This window comes from Scyliorhinus torazame, chromosome 9, assembly GCF_047496885.1.
Source record: "Scyliorhinus torazame isolate Kashiwa2021f chromosome 9, sScyTor2.1, whole genome shotgun sequence".
NCBI lineage: Eukaryota > Metazoa > Chordata > Chondrichthyes > Carcharhiniformes > Scyliorhinidae > Scyliorhinus > Scyliorhinus torazame.
In genome coordinates this window covers 116,841,766-116,868,698 of record NC_092715.1, presented here as the reverse complement: position 1 = coordinate 116,868,698, position 26,933 = coordinate 116,841,766, and the positions used below count along the sequence as shown (strand labels likewise).

At 44.4% G+C, this 26,933-nt stretch overlaps 1 protein-coding gene across 5 annotated transcripts in view; it reads right to left on the bottom strand.

Moving 5' to 3' along the window:
* Window positions 1-26,933, bottom strand: part of man2a1 (mannosidase, alpha, class 2A, member 1) — a 327,615-nt gene that overhangs the window by 206,539 nt on the left and 94,143 nt on the right. For 3 of the 5 annotated variants that reach the window (XM_072516408.1, XM_072516407.1, XM_072516409.1), the window contains 3 exons: window positions 15,777-15,904; window positions 13,310-13,483; window positions 5,392-5,578 (listed from right to left, as the gene is read on the bottom strand). In XM_072516408.1, coding sequence (XP_072372509.1) covers window positions 5,392-5,578; window positions 13,310-13,483; window positions 15,777-15,904 — 489 coding nt within the window. Of the gene's footprint in view, window positions 1-5,391; window positions 5,579-13,309; window positions 13,484-15,776; window positions 15,905-20,308; window positions 20,500-20,666; window positions 20,779-26,933 lie in introns of those variants that run through there. The other 2 variants (XM_072516410.1, XM_072516411.1) reach the window with 2 other exon arrangements.

Below are 26,933 nucleotides of genomic sequence, written 5' to 3'. Positions count from 1 at the left end.
AGCCTTAGAATAAAAGGGAGTCACTTTAGAACAGAGATGAGGAGACATTTCTTCAGCCAGAGTGGTGGGTCTGTGGAATTCATTGCCACAGAGGGCGGTGGAGGCCGGGACGTTGAGTGTCTTTAAGACAGAAGTTGATAAATTCTTGATTTCTCGAGGAATTAAGGGCTATGGAGAGAGAGCGGGTAAATGGAGTTGAAATCAGCCATGATTGAATGGTGGAGTGGACTCGCTCCTATGTCTTATGGTCTAACCAATTCCATTCATGTCAGCATCCCCTCCTACCATAAATAAAGAAGCAGAAAACAAACATGCCCCCCACCAGGCCATGTACTAAACCATGTCCCTTACCTTGCAGGAACATCAACCAAAGAGCCTGGCCCATCAACCAGCAGTGCCCCACCGCCCATCCACAAAAGCACCTCCGACGAGATCTCCGAGGAAGATGCAGATGATGCCTCACGGCTATCCCTCACACCATCCACCATTAACAGAGACAAGCACCTTGGTCGGCTAACTTAACAGAAAGGCTTCTGGGTCACTATCTGGTGAGAACCACACAGTTTCTGATGCAAATCAGGTGGAGACAGAAGCATCCCAGAGATCGGACAGTTGGAGGTCTGCTGGATCCCAGTCAGGTGCTGTGCCTCTGGACATATTCAATCCTCAGCTGCTTGAGATGCAAAGACAGAGCCGGAAATCACAAAAGGGGTTGTCAACGACATTCCTGCGACTGTGAGGCCGAATGTAGGACTTGAAAAATCTTCAGTCGCTGGAGATCTTGCTGGCGTTGAGTGGCACCCAGCCAACACTTAAAGGAAGGCGTCCGCAGCGGAACGTCTGGGGCATGATGTCAGAGCCATGACTGGTGAACTCCAAAGTGTGGCTCAGTCCCCGAAGAGCATGGCTGAGGGCTTTGAGACCACAGTGCAGACACAGAGACCATTGCCGAGGGGTTTGATAACATGGTGCAGACATTGGTGGACCTCCAGGACTGGCAGAGCCAGATGACGTTGAGGCTTCTGGAGCTCACTCCAGTTGCCCCTCCCATGGGGTTATCCAGGGGCACACTATTACCCGGAGGGAGGAGGAAGTGCTGATGCACATCCTGGGGCTTTCCACCCAGGAGACCTTAGGAGTCACCAGCACAACTCATTCCCCCCTTTCTGATATCAGTACATCTCAGGGACAGCGGGCAGAACAGGGTGACACAGCAACATCTGTGCCACCCAAAATTTAGCCTGGGCCCTCCAGAGGATGTCCACCTAGGCCATCTCAGGCAATAGGGTATGGAAGGCAGCAGGCCACCTCCACTTCTGATGTGCATCCTAGGAAAATACCTAGACATTGTGGGAAGGCTCACCAGATGAAGAAGTCTCAGGGACACAGAGTGGGCACAGGTGAAGTTAGGCACTGATAGTTGTGGGTCAAAATAAATTATCACTAAACCACATTCACCTTATAAAAACTTGTTGTTATTCACAACCTTCTAGCCTCACCCTCCCTTCTAGACTCCCTGATGCCACAAAGTGCCTAGAGCCACATGAATGCCATCGACTGCCCCTGCATCTGTGGCACATCAGTGTAGGCAACGAGTCCCCCGGCCCTCTTGTTCAGATGGGCATGGTTCAGTTTGGAATTTATGTAGTCCAAGACCCAGGCGTAGAATACACCCATTATGTCACAGATGCACTTGTGGACGGGTGACTGCGTGATGCCACAGAGGTCTCCCATTGAGCCTTGGAATGTTCCCGTGGCACAAAGGATGAAGGCTGCTGTGACCTTCATGGCCACAGGGAGGGGTTGCCCTCCTCCTCCAGGATACATTTCTTTTTTTTTAAATATTTTTATTTGACAAATTTTCCCCATTTTCACCATACAAAAGAAAAAAACAACCCCAACCCCAACAATACAAAAACAATCCCACCCAAACACAGAAAAGCTCCCAAACGCCTCCCTGATCCCCCCTCAACAATCAGCAGTAACCAACTCCCAAAAGTGTGTGGTGAACAAACCCCAAGAATTGTAGAACCCCTCCTTCGCCTCCCTCAGTTCGAATTTTACCTTCTCCAGGGTCAAAAACTCCAGCAGGTCCCCCCGCCACGCCGAGGCACAGGCTGGAGAAGCTGACCTCCACCTCAAAAGACCCGCCTATGAGCCATCAGCGAGGCGAAGGCTAAGACATCCGCTGCCGCCTGCAACTCCGGCCAATCCGACACCCCAAATATGTCTTCTCGGGGATCAGGCTCCACATCCACACTCAAGACCCCTGAGATTGTATACCAAAACCGTCCTAAACCATTCCCGCTTCAGGCAGGACCAAAACATATGTACATGGTACACGGGGCCCCTCCGACACCACTCACAGACGTTTCATCCCCTAGAACAGCCAGCTCATCCTTAATTTTGTCAGGTTATTCATATGTTTCTGAGACAACCACACATGTAATACAAGAATGACTTGAGGAGGGAAAGGTTGGGGAGTGCAGTCAAGTGGCAGGTTTCTGATTCAAGGTGCTAGCTTTGATTGGCTACTTTGGAAGCTAATCCTCAATATAAAGAGCATAGCAAGGATGGGAATTAAATTTCTGGTCTCTCCTCTCGCATGGAAAAAGGGGAGGGTAAATGACAGTCTACATGGGGTTCTAGCCGGAAAGATTCAGAGAATCACACGGGCCTTAGAATCATAGAATTCTGATGTCATAGAATCCCTACAGTGCAGAACGAGTTTGGCCCATTTGGCCCAACGAGTGTGCACTGACCCTCCGAAAGCGAACCCCACCAGGCCCAATACCTCATCCAATCCCTGCAATCCTACTTCGGAGCAACTTAGCATGGCCAATCCACCTAACCTGCACATCTTTGCACTGTGGGAGGAAACCGGAGCACCCGGAGGAAACCCACGCTATAGTGCAGAAAGAGGCCATTTGGCCATCGGGTCTGTGCCAACTCTCGGAAAGAGCATCCTACCTAGGACCACTCCCCCACCCTGTCCCCATAACCCTATATCCCCAACTAGTGTACACACCTTTGGACACTAGCGGCAATTTAACATGGGCAATTCACCCAACCTGCACTTCTTTGGACTTTGGAAGGAAACTGGAGCACCTGGAGGAAACCCATGCAGACACGGGGAGAAAGTGCAAACTCCACACTGGCAGTCACCCAAGGCTGGAATTGAACCCAGGTCTCTGGCACTGTGAAAACCTACCTTGTTTTCCATGTTGGTGCCAGTCAGTTCTACAATATAATAAGAAAATGCTGTAAGGTGATATCTATCATTTGGGAAAAATGGATAACCTCATGTCACACAACGATATTTACTGGTCCTGTACACTCCTATTACTGTGTTCCAAAATAGTTTCAAAGAGATACAATCAATACATGCTCCGGGAATTTTACAGACAGTTTTAGAGAATTACTTGCCATCATCAGTGATCAAGATTGGCAATACTATTTTGTAGACACTCAGGTAGACAAAAGTCCCAACTGACCATAATTCGGAAAAGACATCTGTCATCAAGGATATTCGAAAGACAACACACTTCAATAATTCAGCTGGTTATGGCATGAAGGAGCTGAGTCACATACGCCCCCTAATAGATCCATTAAGCTCATCTCAGGTAGATTAGTAGTAAAGGGGGCTGGAATTCTCCAGCTGTTGGATTCTCTATTCCCACTGGCAGAGCACCCCCGCCCGTCTGTTTCCTGGCATCGTGGGGTAGTTTCAATGAGAAATCCCATTGACAATCAGGAATAGAAAATCCCGCCGCCAGTGAGCGGCGCGCCGCCGTGAAACACGCGGCCGGGGGCCTGGAGAATCCTGCCCTTAACTCAGTACACAAGATCATGATGCTAAGAACTTGATTGTATTTTGCACAATGTATCTTAACATCATATAGTGTTCTTTACATTTTAAAAAATGCACTGGAAAATTACTAATAGCAGTGTAAACCTCCTTTAAAAGAACAAAGAACAGTACAGCACAGGAACAACCCTTTGGCACCCAAGCCTGCGCCGATCACATGTCCTATCTAGACCAATCACCTGCATCCTTCTATACCCCGTCTGTTCATGTGCCTATCCAGATAAGTCTTAAAGGTCGCTAACATATCTGCCTCAACTTGGGTAGCACGGTAGCACAGTGGTTAGCAAAGTTGATTCACAGCTCCAGGGTCCCAGGTTCGATTCCGGCTTGGGTCACTGTCTGCGGGGAGTCTGCACGGTCCCCCAGTGTTTCCTCCCACAGTCCAAAGATGTGCAGGTTAGGTGGATTGGCCATGCTAAATTGCTCTTCGTGTCCAAAAAAAGAAGGTTGGGTAGGGTTGCTGGTTTACAGGGATGGGGTGGAAGTGTGGGCTTCATTAGGGTGCTCTTTCCAAGGGCCAGTGCAGACTCAATGGGCCAAATGGCCTCCTTCTGCACTGTAAATTCTATAGTTCTATGAAAATAAATTGAGGGACCGCTCCCTGTCCAACGTGCTAGGAAAAGGAAATAGGTGTTTTTACAACACAGAGGAAGGAGGTGGCCTATATATTTGATGCTCCAATATCACAATTCCATTTGGATTGGATTGGATTTGTTTATTGTCACGTATACCGCGGTACAGTGAAAAGTATTTTTCTGCGCGCAGCTCAACAGATCATTAAGTACATGAAAAGAAACGGAAATAAAAGAAAATACATAATAGGGCAACACAAGGTACACAATGTAATTACATAAGCACCAGCATCGGATGAAGCATAAAACGGTGTTGCATTAATGAGGTCAGTCCATAAGAGGGTCATTTAGGAGTCTGGTAACAGCGGGGAAGAAGCTGTTTTTGAGTCTGTTCGTGCGTGTTCTCAGACTTCTGTATCTCCTGCCCGATGGAAGAAGTTGGAAGAGTGAGTAAGCCGCGTGGGAGGAGTTTTTGATTATGCTGCCTTTCCCCAGGGAGCGATATGATTTGATATCAAAACATCTCAAATAAGTTTTACTCCTTGATTTCTCCAGGGCCCTGGTGAGATCACATTTGCAATATTTGGTGGGTATAATCATTTTCCTGAAGCACATACAATTTTTATGCCAGAGGCAGCAGGAAACAATAGGCGCGATTCTCCGATTTCCCAGCCACGTGTTTCTTGGTGGTGCGCTGTTCGCCTGTGGCGGGATTCTGTCCTCCCCCCACTTGTCAACAGGATTCCCATTGAAACCACCCAGCGCCGCCGGTAAACCCGCTTGCAGGGCTGTATTGCCGGCGGGAAAAGAAAATCCCGAGGACCGTAGAATTCCAGCCAATATGTCATTAGCCCCCTCTTAATTATGTGTTGTGCAAAAATTTACTTCCTATAACTCTAAGTCAAATAAATAATTCTTGAATTTGATGATTGAAGATTTCAAATAAGTTACCTTTCCTGAACATTGTCATCGTGTATTTCAACTGGAGGTATCCTCCAAGGACAGCTAATTCTGCCTCCAGGAAGACGCTTGAAGTCAAACTGACAGCAGATTTTAGGATCAGGGCCACAAGTATGAGGAACATCATAGCTATAGAAGGGCATCATTTGACAAAAGATGTCTGTGTTTCCATTCTGATCTGAAGTTAAAATGAAAACGGGGTATGAGTGAAACTCAAAGGTAATATATTAATAAGTGGACTGCGAATATGCAAAGATTTTCATAACGACGGAAAAGGTGATAACAGATGTGTTTACAAAACTTTTCAGTATCAGTAATACCAACAGGGAAACATTTTTCATTTTTACCTTTTCTTTTATATCACGGCCCAGATTTTTCCTGCCAATGGCATTTAAGCGCAAACAATGCAGTGACTTCAAGGGACAGTTGCACAGTTAAATTCAAATATTGAAAAGTTGCTGCCTAAGTAGCACTGCACTGTCCTGGTACCTTTAAATATCCCTTTAACATGTAGTAAGTGTTAATTACTGCCACTCAACCTCCCTTATACATTTGCAGTCTCAATCCTTCAGGTTTTAACTGTCGGAGATTTTAATGTTTTTTCGAACTTGGCCTTTGCCACTTTAGCTTCCTCTCCAAAGTCAATCTTTTCTTCTCCTTGTTTCTTCAGCGGTATCTGCTTTGATATTTAATTCAGCCATTCTAATTCACACTTCCTTGTCAGTTCTCGCACTGTTCATTTCACGATCCTTCAATCTGATTGGTTAAGGAAATACAGTTGCTTGCTTGTTCACTCAAGTCTATCAATGTGCCATTATTAGCTTGCACTTTCAACAATTTGCCATGCAAAATAAAAATTAAAAGCTAATGTGCAACAACATGCTTAAATTAATAGCAGACACCATTACATGTTCTGCCACAGCAAAATGTTACCTTATATTTCATTCTGACGTACATTGGCTCCTGCTAATATCTCACTGCCTTAAATTTCAAGCAACATCTCGCAGCTATGTTAAACTCCTAGATTTGAGGAATATCCCAATTAACCTCAAGTGAATCACATCAACTGTGATACTGGGCAGGAAAAAATGAAAACATGAAAAATGTTTCATTGCTAGCATTACTGAACCAAAGGAGAATTTCAAAGGTAAAATCTTGGCCAAAGAAGTGCATTTTAGAAAATAGCATAAGACCATAAGACATAGGAGCAGAATTAGGCCATTTGGATCATCGAGTCTGTTCCGCCATTCAATCATGGCTGCTATTTTCTCATCCCCATTCTCCTGCCTTCTCCCCATAACCCCTGATCCCCTTATTAATCAAGAACCTATCTATCTCTGTCTTAAAGACACACAGTAAATTGGCCTCCACAGCCTTCTGCAGCAAAGAGTTCCACAGATTCACCACCCTCTGGCTGAAGAAATTCCTCCTCATCTCTGTTTTAAAGGATCGTCCCAGATGCACAAGAAACCAGGGTTTGAGGAACAGTTCTCAGAGGGTTATAGGGTTGAAGACGATTATGGATTTTGGGTCTTGAACACAAGGATTAACACAAGGTTCTAAGTTGTAGGCATGATGGACCACAGAATCACAGAATTGTTACGGCGCAGAAGGAGTGCATTTGGCCCATTATGTCTCCACTTGCTCTCCAAACGAGCCTTATGGCTTAGTGCCTTTTCCTTGTACCCCTGCATATTGTTTCTATTCAAGTCATCATCTATTACCCTCTTGAATGCCTCAATTGAACCTGCCTTCACCCCACATCCAGGCAGTGCATTCCAGACCCAAACCACTCGATTTATGAAAACGTTTTTTTCTCACATCACATTTGCTTTTTTTGCAAATCACTGTAAATCTGTGCCCCCTCATTCTTGATCCTTTTACAAGGCGGAAACAGTTTCTCCCTATCTACTCTGTCCAGCCCGCTCATGATTTTGAACATCTCTATGAAATCTCCTCTCAGTTTTCTTCTCTTCAAGGAGAACAGTCTCAACCTCTCCAATCTATCTTCATAACTGAAGTTTCTCGTCCCTGGAACCATTTTTGTAAACCTCTTCTGCATCCTTCCTGCAGTGTGATACCCAGAACTGTACACAATATTCCAGCTGAGGCCTAACTTGTATCTTGCGTAAATTCTGCACAACTTCCTTGCTCTTGTATTTTATGCCCCTATTAATAATGCCCTGAATATGCTTTATTAACTGCTCTTTCCAGCTGTTTTACCACCTTCAATGATCATAGAATTGCTACAGTGCAGAAGGAGGTCATTCAGTCCACCGAGTCTGCACTGACCCTCTGAAAGAGCACTCTACCAAGGCCCAGTCACCCACCATATCCCTTTGGACACTAAGGGGCAATTTCTTTTTAGCATGGCTAATCCACCTAACCTGCACATCTTTGGACTTTTGGAGGAAACTGAAGCACCTGGAGGAAACTCACACAGGAAGAAAGTGCAAACTTTACACAGACAGCCACCAAGGCCGGAATTGAACCTGGGCCTTTGCAAGGCAGCAGTGCCACCCTGCCGCCCCGATCTAGGCACATATGCACTGTCTATCTGCTCCTGCATACCTTTTAGAATTTTACTCTTTATTTCATATTGTCTCTTCATGTTCTTCCTAACAAAATACACCATCTCACATTTCATCTGCCAACTATCTGCCCACTCCACCAATTTTCTTTGTCCTTTTAAATATAGTTCACCAAACACAGATCCAACAGCTGAGTGGAGTTTGATATGAGATAGGATACAGATAGCAAAGTTTTGTATAAACCTTTTTTTATTCATTAAAATTTTTTTTTTTTAATTCGTTCTTGGGAAGTGGGTGTCACTCCTGAGCTAGCATTTGCTGCCCATCAGTAATTGTCCTTGAACTGAGTGGTTTGCTAAACCATTTCAGTGGGGGCAGTTAAGAGTCAACCACAAACCACATCACTGGGTGGGTTTGGAATCACACGTAGTCCAGCCCGAGGGAGGACGGCAGATTTCCTTCCCTGAAGGACAGCAATGAACCAGATGAGTTTTTACAACAATCAACGGTAGTTTCATGGTCATCATTAGACCTTTAATTTCAGATTTTTAAAATTGAATTCAAATTTCACTATCTGCCTGGTGGGATTCGAATGCATGTTCCCAGAACATTACCCTGGGTCTCTGGACTATTCGTCAATAATCCAGACAATAATACCACTATGCCGCCGCCTCCCCAATTTATCCAGTAACCATTAGAATAATTGACCCTGGAGCTGAAAAAGGTACGAATAAGGTTTTAGCAGAACATTACAACTGGAAGTTGAAAATGGGGATGATTCTCCTGCGTTGCACCTGGCGCACATCATTCTATTCTGAGAGAATAGTGGAGGAGCCCCTAAATGGGATTCGCACGGGATGACATGGCAACGGACACAATTTGGTTTATGCCATCGTTCGCTGTGAACCAGATAAGCTTTTTTAAATGGGCATTTAAATATGCTCAGCCCAAGAAGGGGGAGCATTTGGCAAACCCATGGCAGGCTGTCTCTCACCTGGGCTGGTGCCGATGATTGAGAGGGGGGGGCCTGATACCAGCGAATCTTGGGGATGGGGCAGGCCTGCACTCTCACTTTGAGATCAAGGGCGCCCCGATCTCTGTGAGGTCGGACCTGCTGGCATCGTTGAGTCCCACACATCACTTTCTCGGCAGATTTCATACCAGGCTCCAAAGAAATATCAAAGCGTGGGAGAATTGCGATGGGAATCGTGCTGGAACAGCCGATGGGATTTGCATCGGTTTCCAACCTAAAATTATACTGAGGGCCTGATCTAAGGGGAACACATGCCCGAAGCCTCACTCAGCCCTGTTTTCAGCACCGAGGAGCTCTGATCCCCCAACCGTGCAGTGAACCCCCCCCCCCCCCTACCCCCCTACCCCCCACCCCCGGCCCATTCATCGCCGCATGGAAAATGCCACTTGGGCACCTTTGCAGGACCAGGCTGGCACCCAGGTGGAACTGCCAGGGTGCCACTAGCAGTGCCAAGGTGCCACCCTGCCCAGAGGGCAAGCACTTGGGGGCCTCCAAACACTCCCACTAATGCCTTTCAATCTGGTCCCCGTCTGTGGAGACCAGCCATGAACGGTACTCGCCTGAGTTCTTCAAGGAGAAGGAATAGATCCCGATGCCTTGGCTACAATAGGGAACTGCACATCTGAGTGAAATCTAATATGCAGATTTGCCAAAAAGTGATCTCACCCACAATGGGCGGGTTTCACACTGCGACGTCTCGCGAGATTGCATTATCACGAGGTGTAGCAAGCTGGGTAGATCCTGGGAGCAGGGTCTCCTTTCATTTACACACCCCTAGTCTTTTTGTGGGAGAATTCCGCCCAATTGTTCAAAGGCAGTGGAACAATCAAGAAAGGTGCCAAAGGTGTATAGCTCAGTTTCAGTAGAGCTCAGCACCATGCCACAAGAGGAGCACTGTTTTGTAATAGAGATAAACTGTAATTTTTAGCTCTTTCAAAGAACCATCAGAAGCTTGATGGGCCAAATCGTCTCCTTCCCTGTTATATCATTCAATGATTCTATGATATGAAATCTTAACATATTTTTCAGATATTGTTACAAGGAACAGCATATAGACATGGAAGGGGAAGTGGCCAAGGATAGATCCTCGGGCTACTCCAGAGATAATGGTGTAGGGCTGTAAGAGAAGCATTTCTTTCACAGGGTGTGTGCAACTCTGGGGCACACCAGCATTTATTGCCCATCCCTAATTCCCATTGAGATGGTGGTGAGCTCCTTCCTAAACCTGCTGCCATTTGTGTGGTTTAGGTACACCCACAAGCTGTTCGGGTGGAAGTTTCAGGATTTTGACCCAGTGACAGTAAAGGAACATAGTTCCAAGTCACAATTGTGAGCAGTTTGGGGGGGGGGGGGGGGGGGGGGTGGTGTAGATATGGGTTGCTTTGTTCTTGATGGTGCCAAATTGTGAGCTTGCACTCATTAAGGCAATTGAAGAGTATTACATTATGCTTCTGGCTTTAGCTTTGTAGATGATGGACAGGCTTTGGAGAGTAAGAGAGGAGTTACTTCTTGCAGAATTCCCAGCCTCTGACCTGTTCTTTTAGACACCATAATAATATGGCTGGTCCAGTTCTGTTTCTGGTCAATGAAAACCCCCAGGATATTGATAAAGATGAATATAGTGATGACAGTGCCACTGAATGTCATGGGGAGATAGTTAAATTGTCTCTTGTAGGAGAGGATCACTTTTGTGATGTGAATATTACTTGCCACTTATCAGTCAGAATATTGTCCAGGTCAATTGGACATAGAGTGCTTCAGTATCTAAGAAGTCACAAATGGTGCTGGATATTGTGCAGTCATCAGCGAACATCCCCACTTCTGATGTTATGATGGTAGGTCTGATCTTATGATGAAGGCTGCACGTAGGACACTACCCTGAGGAATCCCTGCAGCAATGTCCCGGCACTGAGATGATTGACCTCCAACTACCATGAACATTATCGATTGTGATAGGTATGACTCCACCTTTGGAGAGATTTCCCCTCGATTCCCATTGACTTAAGTTTTCCTGATGCCACACTCGGTCAAATGATGCCTTGATGTCAAGGTCAGTCACATCTCACCTCACCTCTTGACTTTGCTCATTCATCCATGTTTGGATCAAGGCTGCAATGAGGTCAGGAGCTGAGTGGCCCTGGTGGAAAAAAACTGAGCATCAATGTGCAGGTTGATGCTCAGTGGATCATTTTCCAATCCTCACTAGATACAGATGAGGTACCAGAGGGCTGGAGGTCTGTGAAAGTTGTACCATTATTTAAAAAGAGTGCAGGAGAAGGCCAGAAAATTACAGACCGGTCAGTCTGACTTCATCGTGGGCAAATCACTGGAATCAATTCTGAGAGACAGGATAAACCGTCACTTAGAAAGGAATGGATTGATCAGGGGTAGGCAGGATGGTTTTGTAAGGGGAAGATTGTGTCTTACTAGCTTGAGGAAGTAACAATGAGGATTGATGATGATGGTGCAGCGAATGATGTCTACATGGATTTTAGTAAGGCATCTGCAAGTTCCTACATGGCATCTGGTCAGAAAAGTGAGGCCGCATGGGATACAGGGAAAGTTGGCAAGTTGGATCCAAAATTGGCTTATTGGAAAAAAAGGGTAATGGTCGAAGAATGTTTTTGAGACTGCAAAGCAGATTCCAGTGGCATTTCATAGGAATCAGTGTTGGGGCCTTTTCTGTTTGTTGTATATATTAATAATTTGGACTTAAATGTGGGAGGTATGATCGGGAAATTTACAAATGACACAAAAATTGGCCATGTAGTTGATCGTAAAGAGGATAGCTGTCGACTCCAGAATTCTATCAATGGTTTGGTTGAGTGGACGGAAAAGTGGAAAATGGAATTCAATCTGGAAAAGTGTGAGGTAATGCATTTGTGGAGAACAAATAAAGCAAGGGAATACTCAATAAACAGGAAGCTATTGAGAGTGGTTGAGGAAATGAGAGACCTTGGAGTGCATGTCCACAGGTAAATAAGGTAGTAAAGTAAACATATGGAATGATTTCCTTTACTGGATAAAGTATTTAATAGAAAGCAGGAATATAATGCTGGAACTCTATGAAAAGTTGGTTCAGCCACAGCTGGAATTTTGTGTACCGTTCTGGTCACATTACAGAAAGGACATAATTGCTCTGGAGAGAATACGGGGGAGACTTACAAGAATGTTGCCAGAGCTTTAAAAAAGCAGCTCTGAGGAAAGATGAGCTAGACTAGGGTTGTTTTCCTTAGAACAGATGAGGCTGAGGGGGTAACCTAATTGAGGTATACAATGTTTTGCACTTAACAACACAGATGCAAGCATGCCAAAATTTATTTTAAAAAGAAGTATTTTTATTCACATTTTTAGCATTTTAATGTTCTACAAAACAAAACAAAAACATTTCACCCCAAATACAATAAACCCTGAACCAACCCCCACCCTCCCCACTAACAGTCGACAGTAACTAGCTCTCCAAAATGCAAATAAACAAACCCCATCACCTGTGGAGTCCCTCATTTGCTCCCCTTAGGGCAAATTACACCTTTTCCCCAGCCATGCTGAGGCACAGGGTGGAGGAGCTGACCTTCACCCCAACAGAATCCGCCTGCGAGCGATCAATAAGTCAAAGGCTAAAACATCTGACCCGCTCCCATCTGTAACATGGGCAGGTCCGACACTTCGAATGTGGCCCCCAGGGGACGCAGCTCCAAATCCACACGCAGGCTCACCGAACTGGTGCTAAAAAACGACTTCCAAAATTTCTCCAACTTCAGACAGGACCAGAACATGTGCACTTGATTAGCTGGGCCTCTCCCATACCATTCATAAGTAACCTCTACCCCCTAAACAGCCAGCTTATCCTTGACTTAGTCAAATGTGCCCTGTACACCACCTTCAATTGCATCAACTCCAGCCTTGCACACAAGGTTGAGGCCTTCAACCTCTGCAGCACCTCACACCTCAGTCCCTCCTCCAGCACCATCAACATGGCAAATTTCAAAGGGAACATCAATTTATACTGCATGAGTTTGAAATTTGGCATTCTTGCATCTATCCTGATGTGTGCAAGACAAAACGCTTCAACAACATGTCTCTTTTTCAGCGATACGCAAGTTTATTTGCATTTATTTACATTTAGCCCTCTAACCTACATAGATAATGATGTCATAGAAAGCATGAAAATAATAGAAGATTTACTACACTGAAGGTGGCCATTTGCTGGTGTGCAACTGTGCAAGATACTTTTTAACTGGTGTTTAAATTAACATTGGTATTGGCAGGTTTAAAATTGTACTTAATACTTATTGCATTATAAATTTAAGAACTGTAGCGAATACAATATACCAAACTCACATACCCCAATTCTGTCGCCAAAAGAATTCCAAGTTCCTTTGTTTGGCCAAGTATTTCTTCACAGAATAGTGTACTCTTTGAATGAGCATATTTGAAATACCAGTTTGTTTTAACAGGTATGCCATTGTTGATGTGTGCCCAAATGGATCAATAGCCCACCCTGACCTAGGTTTTATTCCTGTCATAGTGAACAAAAATACATTATATAAGTTATTAAACTGGCATTCCAAGGGGGAGGGAATTGACAGAAGGACAAAAATATATTTCAATGTTCTTTCAGAAACAAATTTCACAGCTCAGTTATACAAAGTAGAGTGTTGGTTAAGTAGATTTGTTTTAATTTCAAAGTTTGTAAACACATGCTTAGATCTGGGAATGAATAACATTTAAAACATGTAGAGAACTACCTTTTATATATAGCATAGTAAGGATTAATGGACTATTCTCTTAAAGTGGGGTATCACTATAAATGAACTGAAACATTTCTTAAAATGACTACCAAGCCTAAGTTGTAATGTGATCCTCCACTGTTGTAAAATTATCAAAAGGCTTATTCGACATCCACTACTGGATGAGCTGGAATTTCCTCCAATTAAATACTCAGTGCACTGAAAACATTGGCCGGAACTTTGCAACTGCCCGCACAGCATGTTTTCCCACGGTGGAGGCAGCTCACCATTGGCCACTGGTGGGATCTTCTGGTCCCAACGAAGTCGATAGCAATTTGCACGGCTCACCTGTACCGTGGCTGGGTAACCAGTGGCAGGGTCGACTTCAGCGGGATTGGAAGATCCCGTCAGTGGGAAAGGCCAAAAAATCCCGATCATTGTTTTCAATTACCACTTCAAACTACCACCAAAGTATGATTCAATCATCCTATGAAAGCCACGTCTCATATTTCTAGCCATACTAGTGTTTCTCTATTGGTTTTGGCACCCGGTATCCATATCAGCCAGCTCTCTCTGATACAGATTAATACAGTCTCAGTTTCCTCTTTCCAAATGTTTGTTGTATCCAAGTTGTCAGTTTAGTACTGAACAACCAGAAGTTAACAGAGTGAAACTGTTCTACTTTATTGGACACCTTATCAATTGGCCATTAGCTTACTCTGCAAATTATTCTGTAGAACGCACAATAAGTGTTTACTTTTTGACTAGTAGCTCTTATGCATAGCTATTTACACTGCATATAAGCATATAAACATGGATGTGTCGCTCAAGATCACAAGGAAGGCTTGTATCCTGATGAAGGCATTTCAGATCATTTCATCCAGAAAACTGACCCTCCTGTTGCAATACTGTTACAGGAGAATGGGCTCCCTTCTTAATGTGCCCATTTCCTCTTGAAATGAATCAGAAAGTTCTAGATACAAGCGAGGTGGAGAACTGAGTGAGATCAGCAGGGAGCTAAGGATCGGGAGGCAGGGCAGGGCCAGCAGTGAAAGCTGGGGAAGGCTGACGGGGGGGGACAAAGAACTGTGTTAGAGCAAGCCTGAGACCACCAGGAAAAGAGAGAGGTGAACGAGATTGGTGGAGCAATACAAAGTGCGATGGCCGAGAATAGACTAAACTAGTTCAAAAAAGAAGAGAAAAATCGAAGTGTGACATCACAGGAAATCAAGTGATTGGTGGATATGTATTTATATTTTTCGCTCGTTAAACTTGGGCATTCATTTATACTAAGGGTTGGGAAATCAAAAAATTAAATCAGGCTAATTATCACAATAAACAAATTTATAATACAAGTGTAGAACAGGTCTAGTGGCATTCGTTAACTGTGGCATCTAGTTACGTGGATTTTAAAAGAGGGAAAAAAATCTTGGATGGGCAGCTGGGATCTATTGCTTGCAATTCCTGCGTTATGTGGGAACTTCAGGTAATTTCATGCATCTTGGGGACCACGTGTCGCAAATTTCCAGGATTTCAAGGACAAAGGTGTCTGGGGTGTGGGTTTTCTTGAGGAGGAGGGTGATGGCAGCAAGACAGTGCTCGAGGAGAAGAAACCATTTACAATGTAAGCATGAGGCCAAGGAGGTCAGCAGTTTAGTAGAATGGGATCAAGAGCACAAGAAGAGGTCTCATAGACAAGATTTGTTCTAAGAGGGCTTGAGGGAGGTAGCAGAGAAAATAGAGAAAGGTGTGTTTAGAGCTTGGGTACAGGAAATGTCAGTGGGCAAGGGAAAGAGGGTTGCTGCAGACTTTCAAGTTCTTCCAGCTCATTCTCAATTATAAATTAGGTACTTTTATACCTTAAAATATATTATGCAACAATAGCAACATTTCTAATTATAAAAAAATAAAAGATCTTCTAGCACACAAATTAAGATGATCATTTTACAGCTAAAAAGATTGTGAATTGATTGCTGCTTCAGAAGTGCAGGTCAGACATGGATCATACCTACAGAAACACAGACCAATGACCAATTTATAAAAAGCAGGAAAGATGCAAGAAACATCTGTGAAAAGTCTTACCTAAATTCCTCTCAAGCCACTGATGTCCTTCAAGTAACTGGTCAATCATTGCAAAAATATGCGTATTAGCCTCATCAGTCATGACCCAACCCCCTGTTGTGATTTCGAACTGGCCCAGTTCACAAAGCCTGGAAAGAAAATAAATGGAAAGCTTTAGAATTTCACTTCAATATCACACGGCACAAATTAAATGACGCTTCAATGGCCATACCTTAAAAAAACAACTAGTTTGGGATTAAGAAATACTTGTCATAATATATATTTGACTAATAAACATCTAGCTACGATTGACAGCTCTTAGGCCACATCAAAGACAGTTAAGTGCTCTCATATCAAAAAAATAGCTAGTGCATGTAATTTGATTTTACTTTTAAAATTGTTTCATTACGAAGACAAAGTAATCCTTAAGTTGTCAATTATATTCTGCAACCCAATGCAAATAAAGAGCATTGCAAATGTAGCACGAGTAATTTTTCTTGAAAATGCTTCCTATTGTATAGAGAAAAATAATATGATCATCAGAATTTTGTTCTACATTTTTTTAAAAAATGATATTTTTCCTCCATTCAGAGAGCACTGATTGGGAATAGATCGACGCTGGCAAACTCATACAACTAGATGTATGAGCTACATGATGGTAGACCTTAAACACAATATAATCTATTGTAGATTACCTCACATGCAGCACTTTAAACAGCCAGGTCCAGAATTTAAAAGAATTAAGAACTTCTCAATTAGAATTTGAATACTGCTTCTTCAGTAGCAAATTGAACTACACACAGAGCAGAGAGAGGTATAAAAAGATTTTTATGCGCTGAACAATCTAAAATAGAATTAGGTATGAATGTAAGGATTTACAGTTTATCTAGTAATATATATTTGACTAATAAACATCTAGCTACGATTGACAGCTCTTAGGCCACATCAGATGCTATCAGACCTGCTGAGATTGTCCAGTATTTTCTGTTTTTGTTTCAGATTCCAGCTTCTGCAATAATTTTCTTTTATATACACTTAGAACTATATTTTATTTCTAATGTTTATAAATACAAATATAAATATCTTAAAACTATCTTTGCTTTTCTAACACTGTATGAAATGCTTTTTAAGCAACTGTACTGTGTGCAGTTATGACCGCCACACTATAGGAAGGATATGATTGCACTAGAAAGGGTGCAGGGGAGATTCACCAGGATAATGCCTGGCCTGGAGCCTTTCAACAATGAAGAGAGGCTGGTTAGGCTGGGATTCTTTTCCTTAGAGCAGAGAAAGCTGATGGGGGGACATGACCGAGGTGTAGAAAATGATGAGGGACATAGACAGGAAAGAGTTTTCCCCTTAGTAGAGGGGTCAATACCAAGGAGCATAGATGCAAGGAAAAGGGCAGGAAATTTAGAGGGGATTGAAGAAAAAAACGTTTCACCCAGAGGCTGATGGGAATCTGAAATTCACTGCCTGAAAAGGTGGGAGGCAGGAAACTCTCGCAACATTTAAGAAGCATTTAGGTAAGCATTTAAAATGCCATAGCATACAAAGCTATGAACCAAGTCGTAGAAAATGGGATTGGTGTTATGGGTCCGGACCAGAACCCCAACCTTTCGTTAAGGTCCCAGACTGGAACCCATAATTTGGATTTGGTAAAACTGTGAGGGAATGCCACTGCACCACAGGAGTGATAACACTGGCCAGCAGACAGCTTTTATGGTAAAATAAAACTTTAATTTAAACACAGAATTAAGCACATTAGCAACAAATAAATAGCTTTACAGTTATCAGTTACATCATCTTAACTTGTTTCCTGAAACCTGCCTCTACATTTCAATTAAGCCAACTCAAAATACCACTCGTGAATAAGGCTGACAACCAGGTTTTACTTGCTTATATTGGTACAAAGTCTCTGAGAGCAAACTGAACCATGTCTGTCCAGCTTGGTGTTCCGGAAGCAACTGACAAGCCTGTCCCTCCTGAAATCCAAAAGCACACCACATTCCTGAACCTTGTTACAAAAGGCTATATTGCCCCTGCAAAAATCAATGTCTCTCCCATTGTATTCACAGCAAACAATACCAAATATAGACATTTTAGGTCAATATGTAGAGGTTCTAACAAGGGATGTGCAGTGCTGGACCTAATTCTGGGGAATTTCATCTTTGTTCAAGTGGTTGAAGTGATAGTAGGAGAGCATTTTAATGATAGCGATCACAACATGGTACAATTTAAGCTGGACAAAGAAATAGACAAGTTACAAAAAAAAGTTTTGGATTGTGGGAGAGCAGATTTTAGTAAAATAAGGCAGGATCTGGCCACCGTACTGGAAAGGGATACTTGTGAGGAAATCTACAGAAAAGCAGCATTCAAAAAGGAAATAGGGAGAGTACGGACCCAACATGTTCCCTCTAGGGTGATAGGAAGGAGTAACATGCCCAGAGAACCACGGATGATCAGAGATATTCAGGATGCTAAGGAAAAGAGAGTATTTTTACAAGTACAAGAGAAGCAAATCAGCTTGGAGGCATTGGTGGAGTACAGAAAGTGCAGGATGGCGTTTAAGAAAGCAATTAGAAGAGCAGAGAGGGGTATGAAAAATCTCTGGCTGGAAAAGGTAGGAAAAATCCCAAGATATTCTGTAAGTATCAATGGGAAGAGGATAACCAGGGAAAGAGTAGTGCTCATTAGGAATCAAGGGGGAAATCTGTCGCATGGGACAAAATTCATTCGGAGCCAGAGGACATTGGTAGGGTGCAGAATACTTCACATCTGTCCTCACCCAAGAGGATGAGGATGTAAGTATGGAACTCAGGGAGAGAGACAGTGAGATCCTGGACAAAATTGAAATAGGGAGTGGCGGGGTATTGGAAGTGTTGGAAGGCTTCAAAGTGGACAAATATCCAGGTCCGGATGAATTGTGTCCCATGCTACTGAGGGAAGAGATTGCAGGGGCTCTGACCCAAATTTCTAATTCCTCTCTAGCCACGGGGAGGTACAGTTAATGTGCTCCACTATTTAAGAAAGGTTGTAGAAGTAAGACAGGGAACCACAGACCAATAAGTCTCACGTCAGTGGTAGGGAAACTATTGGAGACATTTCTGAAGGAGAGAATCTATCTCAACTTGGAACGGCAAGGTTTGATCAGGGATAGTCAGCATGGCTTTGCCAGAGGGAGGTCATGCCTAACAAATTTGATTGAATTTCTTGAGCATCTGACCAGGTGTGTAGATGAGGGTAGTGCAGTTGTTGTGGTCTTCATGGATTCCAGAAAAGTCTTTGACAAGGTCCCACATGGCAGTCTTATAAAGAAGGCAAATGCACATGGGATGCAGGATAATTTGAATAAGGTGGATTCAAAATTGGCTTAGTTGCAGAAGACAAAGGGTGATGACAGACGGCTACTTTAGTGACTGGAAATCAGTGTCTAGTGGATGACGCAAAGATTGGCCAAGTGGTTAACAGTGAGGTTTGAGTATCGTGGGTTACAGGACAACATCGATGGGATGGTCAAATGGGCAGATAACTGGCAGATGGAATTTAAACCTGAAAATGTGAGGTGATACACTTTGGAAAGGGAAATTTGACAAGAAAATATTCAATGAATGGCATGACACTGGGAAGTTCTGAGGAACAAAGGGGCCTTGGCGTCTTTGTCCATAGATCTCTGAAAGCGGGAGGGCATGTTAATAGGGTGGTGAAAAAGGCATGTGGGACACTTTATCATTCGAGGCATAGATTACAAAAGCAGGGATATTTTGTTGAAGTTGTATAAAACTTTGGTGAGGCCACAACTGGAGTACCGTGTGCAATTCTGGTCGCCACATTATAGGAAGGATGTGATTGCACTGGAGCGGGTGAAGAGAAGATTCACCAGGATGCTGCCTGGATGGAACATTTAAGTTATGAAGAGAGGTTGGATAGGCTTATGTTGTTTTCGTTGGAGCAGAGAAAACTGAGCGTCAGTCATGAGGGACACAAGTTCAAGGTGAGGAGCAGGAGGTTTAGTGAGGATGTGAGGAAAACCATTTTTACCCAGAGGGTGGTGAGAGTTTGGAATGCACTGCCTGGGGGGGTGATAGAGGCGGGTTGCCTCATATCCTTTTAAAAGTACTTGGATGAGCATTTGGCACGTCATAACATTCAAGGCGATGGACCAAGTGCCGGCAAATGAGAATAGGTAGGTGGGTCTGGTGTTTTTCATGTGTCAGTGCAGACTCGATGGGCCAAAGGGCCCCTTTTGTGCTGTATTTTCAGTGGTTCTACAAAATTTAAAAATATGAAAATTTTTCACATCCATCACGATAGGTGCTTGATGGTCGGCACAGACATGATGGGAGAGAGAGAGAGGCGTTGAACTGGGATGGATGGAGGAATGTGTTCAGTGTCATGCAAGGGATATATATGCATAAAACATTGAAGGTGGCACGGCAGGTTGATACAATGGTTAATTAGGCGTATAGGATCCTGGCCTTTATCAATAGAGGCATATGGTACAAAAGCAATAAGTTATGGTGAACTTTATAAAATACATTTACTTCCCCTACCCTTCAGCCTTACTATACTTCTTCTCAGCTCCAGACATTGGGCTGGATTCTCTGCAGCCCCGTGCTGAATGCGCGGCCGGCACGGGGCCAGAGAATCCACTTCCACACAGTAATCGGATCCGTCGCCGGTCCGGCGTTTCTCCGGGCCCCAAAAACTGGTGTGACCGCGGAGTACGCCCGCAGCCGGGGGCCCATTGCCAGAAGCCCGGAGCAAACCTCCGCTCCCGACCGGCCGAGTTCCCGACAGCATGGAACTAACCACCTATTGCCGGTCGGGATGCTGGTGGGGCGGCTGCGGACTCAGTCCGTGGTCGCCCTGGTCAGTGACGGGTGAATCGGAGACCAGGCAGGGCCTTACAGGCAGTCAGGGAGTACTGTGCGGGGTTTGAGGCTCATGCACGCGTCCGATAGGGTTTTTGTTTTGTCTGGCTCCGCCGTCCCGAGTCCGCCATGGTGCACGACGCGGCCGCTGGAGGTCGTCGGCGTGCACATGAGTGGACTCCGAACCGGAAGTACGAGGGCCCGTATCCACAGCTAAAGCTGCGAGATTAACTCTGGTTCCTTGCTAGCCCCCTGCAGGGCATTGAATTCGTTCAACCTTTTTCTAGGAATTTCAGGAGTAAAATCCCACATTTTTACACCGGCATGGAGACATACTCTTATTTTGGGAGAATCCAGCCTATTGTGTCCAAACCCTGATACGCTTGCAGGCAAATTTTATAAAATATTGATTCAATTTCAAATGGAGTATGGTGTGCATTTCTGGCTAGCACATGTGAAGGCATTGGAAAGGATGTAGAGAAGATTTATAAAAATTATTTCACAGATGAGAGACTTATGGATGGATTGACAAAGCTGGGGCTGTTCTCCTTAGAGAAGATCGAGAGGAAATTTGATTGAACTACCTGACAGAGTTGATGGAGAGGATCTGTTCCCATTGGCTGAAGGGTCAAAAACCAGGCAACACTTATTTCACGGGATTGGCAGAAGAACCATTAGCGCCATGTAGCAAAAAGATTTTTACACAGTACATGATTAGAAGCTGGAATCCCTTTCTTAGAGTGTGGCGGCAGATTCAATCATGGCTTTCAAACGGAATCGGATAATTACCTGATGAGAAATATTTGCACGGCTACAAGAAAAATGCAAGGAGTGTGTATATCTGTAAGAAGTTTTACAACACCAGGTCAAAGGCCAACAGGTTTGTTTCGATATCACTAGTTTTCGGAGTGCTGCTCCTTCCTCAGGTGAATGAAGAGGTATGTTCCAGAAACACATAGATAGACATATTCAAAGCTGCCAGACAATGCTTGGCATGCGAGCATTAGCAGGTGATTAAATCTTTACAGATCCAGAGATGGGGTAACCCCAGGTTAAAGAGGTGTGAATTGTGTCAAGCCAGGACAGTTGGTAGGATTTCGCAGGCCAGATGGTGGGGGATGAATGTAATGCGACATGAATCCCAGGTCCCGGTTGAGGCCGCACTCGTGTGCGGAACTTGGCTATAAGCTGCTCGGCGATTCTGCGATGTCGCGCGTCCTGATGGCCACCTTGGAGAACGCTTACCCGGAGATCAGAGGCTGAATGCCCTTGACTGCTGAAGTGTTCCCCGACTGGAAGGGAACATTCTTGCCTGGTGATTGTCGCACGATGTCCGTTCATTCGTTGTCGCAGCATCTGCATGGTCTCGCCAATGTACCACGCTTCGGGACATCCTTTCCTGCAGAATATGAGGTAGACTGAGTTGTATATCTGAGTTGTATATCTGAGTTGCTCTTACAAAGAATTGCACGGATCCAACGGGTTGGAAGGCTGTGTTCTGTGCTGCAACCATTCCATGATTCTATGAAATACTGTGGTTACAAGAACATGTCAGAGGCTGGGAATTTTACAAGTAACTAATCTCCTGACTCCCGATACCCACCCACTATCTACAAGCCAAGAAAGTGATGGAACACCAGTACGGACATGAAGGGCCAAGTGGCCTTCTTCTGTGCCATTACAATTAAGATTTTGTTACTTGCCTGGATGACTGCAAGCCAACAACATTTAAGAATCTTGACACCATCCAGGAGAAAGCAAGCTTGAAAGGCATCCCATCACTTCAAAAATTCACTCCCTCCACCACCGACACTTAGTGGCAGCAATGTGCACCATACAAACACCCTCCCAACCTGCAACATATACGACTGAACATCATCACTTGCAAGTTTCTTTCCATGTCATACATCTGTCATGTGAGAGTACCTTTAAGAAATGGGTGTTTATAAATGGGTGTGTATATAAATATCTGTAGTGAGAGTACCTTTAAGAAATGGGTGTTTATTACGGCAGTGAAGTCAAAGTGTGGGTGAAGCTGGGCTGTCTGTCAGCTTTTTACTTTCATTTTAGGCTGCTTGCTGCGGGGTGTGTTTTAGTTTCATTTTCGGAGCTGGATAGCTGCAGTCACAGCCAGAAGGTGTATTAGAGTCTCTCTCTGTAACCTAAAGACTGTGAATCGATCCTGGTGATTTAAAACTAATAACTGCTCTCAGTAGTGACTTTAACCTGATGTGCTTCTGTTGAACGGTTTTGTTTTAAGTCTTCTGGATGTTAAAAGGAAAGTAAGAATTACTTAGTGTTGTATTCTTTGGGTTTTGTATTTGAATTAATGGTTGCTGAGATGTTCACTGTATGTTTTAAAAAGGTTAACTTGAGTTCATAGAATAAACATTTGTTTTGCTCAAAAAAATACTTTTCCATTTCTGTTGTACGACACCTGTACAGTGGGCCGTGTGCTCCCCATACCACGTTCTATTAAAAGTTGTGGGTCAGGTGAACTCCATGATACACTTTAGAGTTATCTAAACCCTGGCCCATAACACATCATTCTGACTAAGCCAGGACAGTTGGTAGGATTTCGCAAGCCCAGGCCAGATGGTGGGGGGTGAATGTAATCAAACATGAATCCAAGGTCCCGGTTCAGGCTATAGTCATGTGTGCGGAACTTGGCTATAAGTTTCTGCTCGGCGATTCTGCGTTGTCGTGCGTCTTGAAGGCTGTCTTGGAGAACGCTTACCCGAAGATCAGAGGCTGAATGCCCTTGATTGCTGAAGTGTTCCCCAACTGGAAGGGAACATTCCTGCCTGGCGATTGTCGGTTGATGCCCGTTCATCCGTTGTCGCAGCATCTGCATGGTTTCGCCAATGTACCACGCCTTGGGACATCCTTTCCTGCAGTGTATGAGGTAGACAACGCTGGCCGAATCGCATGAGTATGTACCACGTACCTGGTGGGTAGTGTTCTCACATATAATGGTGGTACCCATGTCGATGATCTGCACATCCTGCAGAGGTTGTCATGGCAGGGTTATGACGGGTGTCGTCATCGCTGTTCTCCTGAAGGCTGGGTAGTTTGCTGCAAACAATGATCTGTTTGAGGTTGCGTGGTTGTTTGAAGGCAAGTAGTGGGGGTGTGGGGATGGCCTTGGCAAGATGTTCGTCTTCATCAATGACATATTGAAGGCTGCGAAGATGATGTCGTAGTTTCTCCGCTCCGGGGAAGTACTGGTCGACGAAGGGTACTCTGTCAGTCGTGTCCTGTGTTTGTCTTCTGAGGAGGTCGGTGCGTTTTTTTGCTGTGGCGCGTTGGAACTGTTGATCGACGAGTCGAGCGCTTTCGGCATCTGTAGATGTCTGTTATGTTCCTCCTCGTCTGAGCAGATCTTGTGTATACGGAGGGCTTGTCCATAGTGGATGACTTCTTTAATGTGTTTAGGGTGGAAGCTGGAGAAGTGGAGCATCGTGAGGTTATCCGTGGGCTTGCGGTAAAGCAAAGTGCTGAGGTGACCTTCCTTGATTGGGATGCATGTGTCCAAGAATGCAACTGATTCTGGAGAGTAGTCCATGGTAAGTCTGATGGTGGGATGGAACTTATTGATGTCATTGTATAGTCGTTTCAGTGATTCTTCGCTGTGGGTCCAAAGGAAAAAAAATGTCATTGATATATCTGGTGTATAGCTTTGGTTGAAGGTACTGTGCAGGGAGGAGGTCTTGTTCGAACTTGTGCATGAAGATGTTGGGGTATTGAGGTGCGCATTTGGTCTCCATGGCTGTTCCGTGTGTTCGGATGAAGAACTTGTTGTCGAAGGTGAAAACGTTGTGATCCAGGATGAAGTGGATGAGTTGTAAAATTGCGTTTGGAGATTGGCAGTTGTTGGTGTTGCGTACTGATGCTGTTGCAGCAATGCTATCATCATGGGGGATGCTGGTGTATAGTGCCGAGACATCCATGTGATGAGGAATGTTCCTGATTCGCTGTATCGTTCTATGTTCTAACTGATCCATGGGTGCTGAGTTTCTGTTGGAAGTCCGTTGTGTCGCGATAGAAGCTGGGAGTTCCTTGTACGATGGATTTCAAGATGCCCTCAATGTAGTCAGAGAGGTTCTCATACAGGGTCCCATTGCCTGATATGATAGGACGGCCTGGTGTGCTGGCCTTGTGTATTTTCGGGAGGCAGTAGAGATCTCCAACGCGGGGAGGACGTGGGATGAGAGCACGTAGGGTGCTCTTAAGGTCTGGATCCAAGGTCTTGATCAGTCTGTTGAGTTGGCGGGTGTGTTCTTTGGTCAGACCTGCGGGTAACTGTCTGTAGTGTTTCTAGTTGTTGAGTGGTCGGTACATTTCTTTGCAGTAGTCCGTTCTGTTCAGTATGATGGTGGTCCCTCCTTTGTCTGCTGGTTTGATAACAATGTTGTGGTTGGTCTCAAGAGCGTGGATGGCTTTGCGTTGTGCTTGGGTGACGTTCGGGGCTGTCTTCGTTATGCTTGGGTGACGTTCGGGGCTGTCTTGTGAATGTGACTGATGAATCTGGCATTGATGCGACTCCTAACGGCTTGAGCATACATATCAAGTCCAGGGCAGTGGCCTTCTGGAGGGGTCGGAATCGACTCTTTCCTCTTTGGTTGCTGCACCGCAGATCTCTCGGTCTGCTGTTCCGGTTCATTGGTTGTCTCATTAGGTTCACTGTTGACCCCTTGAGGTCTGTGGAAGAACTCCTGGAGCCTCATTCGCCTGATGAGCTCCTCCGTGTCTGCCGCAAGGATGATGGGATCCATTTTGGTGGTGGTGCAGAAATTAAGCCCTCTGCTGAGGACTTTGATTTTGTCTGGTTGAAGGGTGTAGTCCGATAAGTTGACAACAGATTTCCCTGTATTGTTTTCTACTGTGGTACCGGGGGAGGCCGAGTTGCTGCTGATGGTGATGCCGAGTTTCTCAAGCTGCCTGTTCTTGGTGTGCATGTAGGTGGTGTAGTACCGTTATCTCGTCTGTTTGGCGGTGTCCTGCAGCTGGTTTGCTGCATCCTGGGCGCAAGTTGAGAATATGGACTCTATCTTTGTTTCCAGGTACAGCGTCCATTTCGCCGGCTGGTCAATGGGGTTTCCCATTGTGGCGCAGCCCGACGTCGTTGGGAAACCCCTGGGCTGCCGGCAAAACGGAGCATCCCGACGGCAGAGAATCCAGCCCATTATGTCCAAACCCTAATATTCTTGCAGGCAAACTTTTCTTTGCCTTCTTACACTTCCCTCCTTCCATCTCTGCTCTACCTTCTATTTCACCACAACCTGCTCGACCTTTTCCTCCCTGATAGAAATTGACTTTTCTAATCAGCTATAACCATGAGAGTAAGGGAAGATGGTAGAGGTTTAATTGAGAACACATTAAGAATAATTAACTATAATCATATTAAGCATTACTTCAGTGCAACAATAGCTGGGAATCCACTAAGGGTTAATCCAGATAATACTCTTTAATTTTTAGGTTTCACATTTTGCAAGTTGTTTGAGACTGCAAGGCCAGTGACGTCAACTAGCTAAAAGGCCCCATTGTATGGTAAAAACTGGGCGGCTGTCCAGTACAAGTAGTTCCGTTTCTATAGAAACAGCCCGTCTAGGGATGATAATTTCTTAACAAAAACTGTGTTTTTCTAATTAAATTGGCAAGAGATGGAATGGGAAATTGGCACCAATATATTTAAATACATGTATCTCTTAAATTTATAGACAGACAGTTAGGCTGAATTGAGTGAATTATAAATTAGTTAAAGCCAATCAGAAGTAAAAAGAAGGCCAAACCTTAAGATAATAATCCCCTTAAGAATCACTTACCGGGATGGAAAAACTCATTCCGGAATCACCCTATCTAAATCTCTGAAATCTATTTCTTTGCTGCTTGCTTTTGCTAATTGCCATCTTTCTTTTGTTTAAATCATTTAGTTATGTTATCCTGTGTATTATGATTTGAAGAATTACCACGATCTGTAATTGAATGAAAACTCAACCACTGTATTCGCTAAAGACAATCAATCTGACTCAAGCTTGCTAAAGGGTTAGTCGGAACTTCCTAAGTGTTGTATTGAAAAGAAGTTTTCTAGTGGCACAGCTGACAAATAAAGTACAAGTCGACTTTGCCAAAAAGCACAGACTTGACCTCTGTTATTTGGGAACTGAGAAGGGATAACGGATATCCAGGGTTCCGAATAGACACAGAGATCCATCATTCCCCTAATCCTTTACCCACCCTCTTGGAATATTCACGCCTCATTAACATCGACAATTGGAGTACAAGTGGAAGTTAGACACCAAAT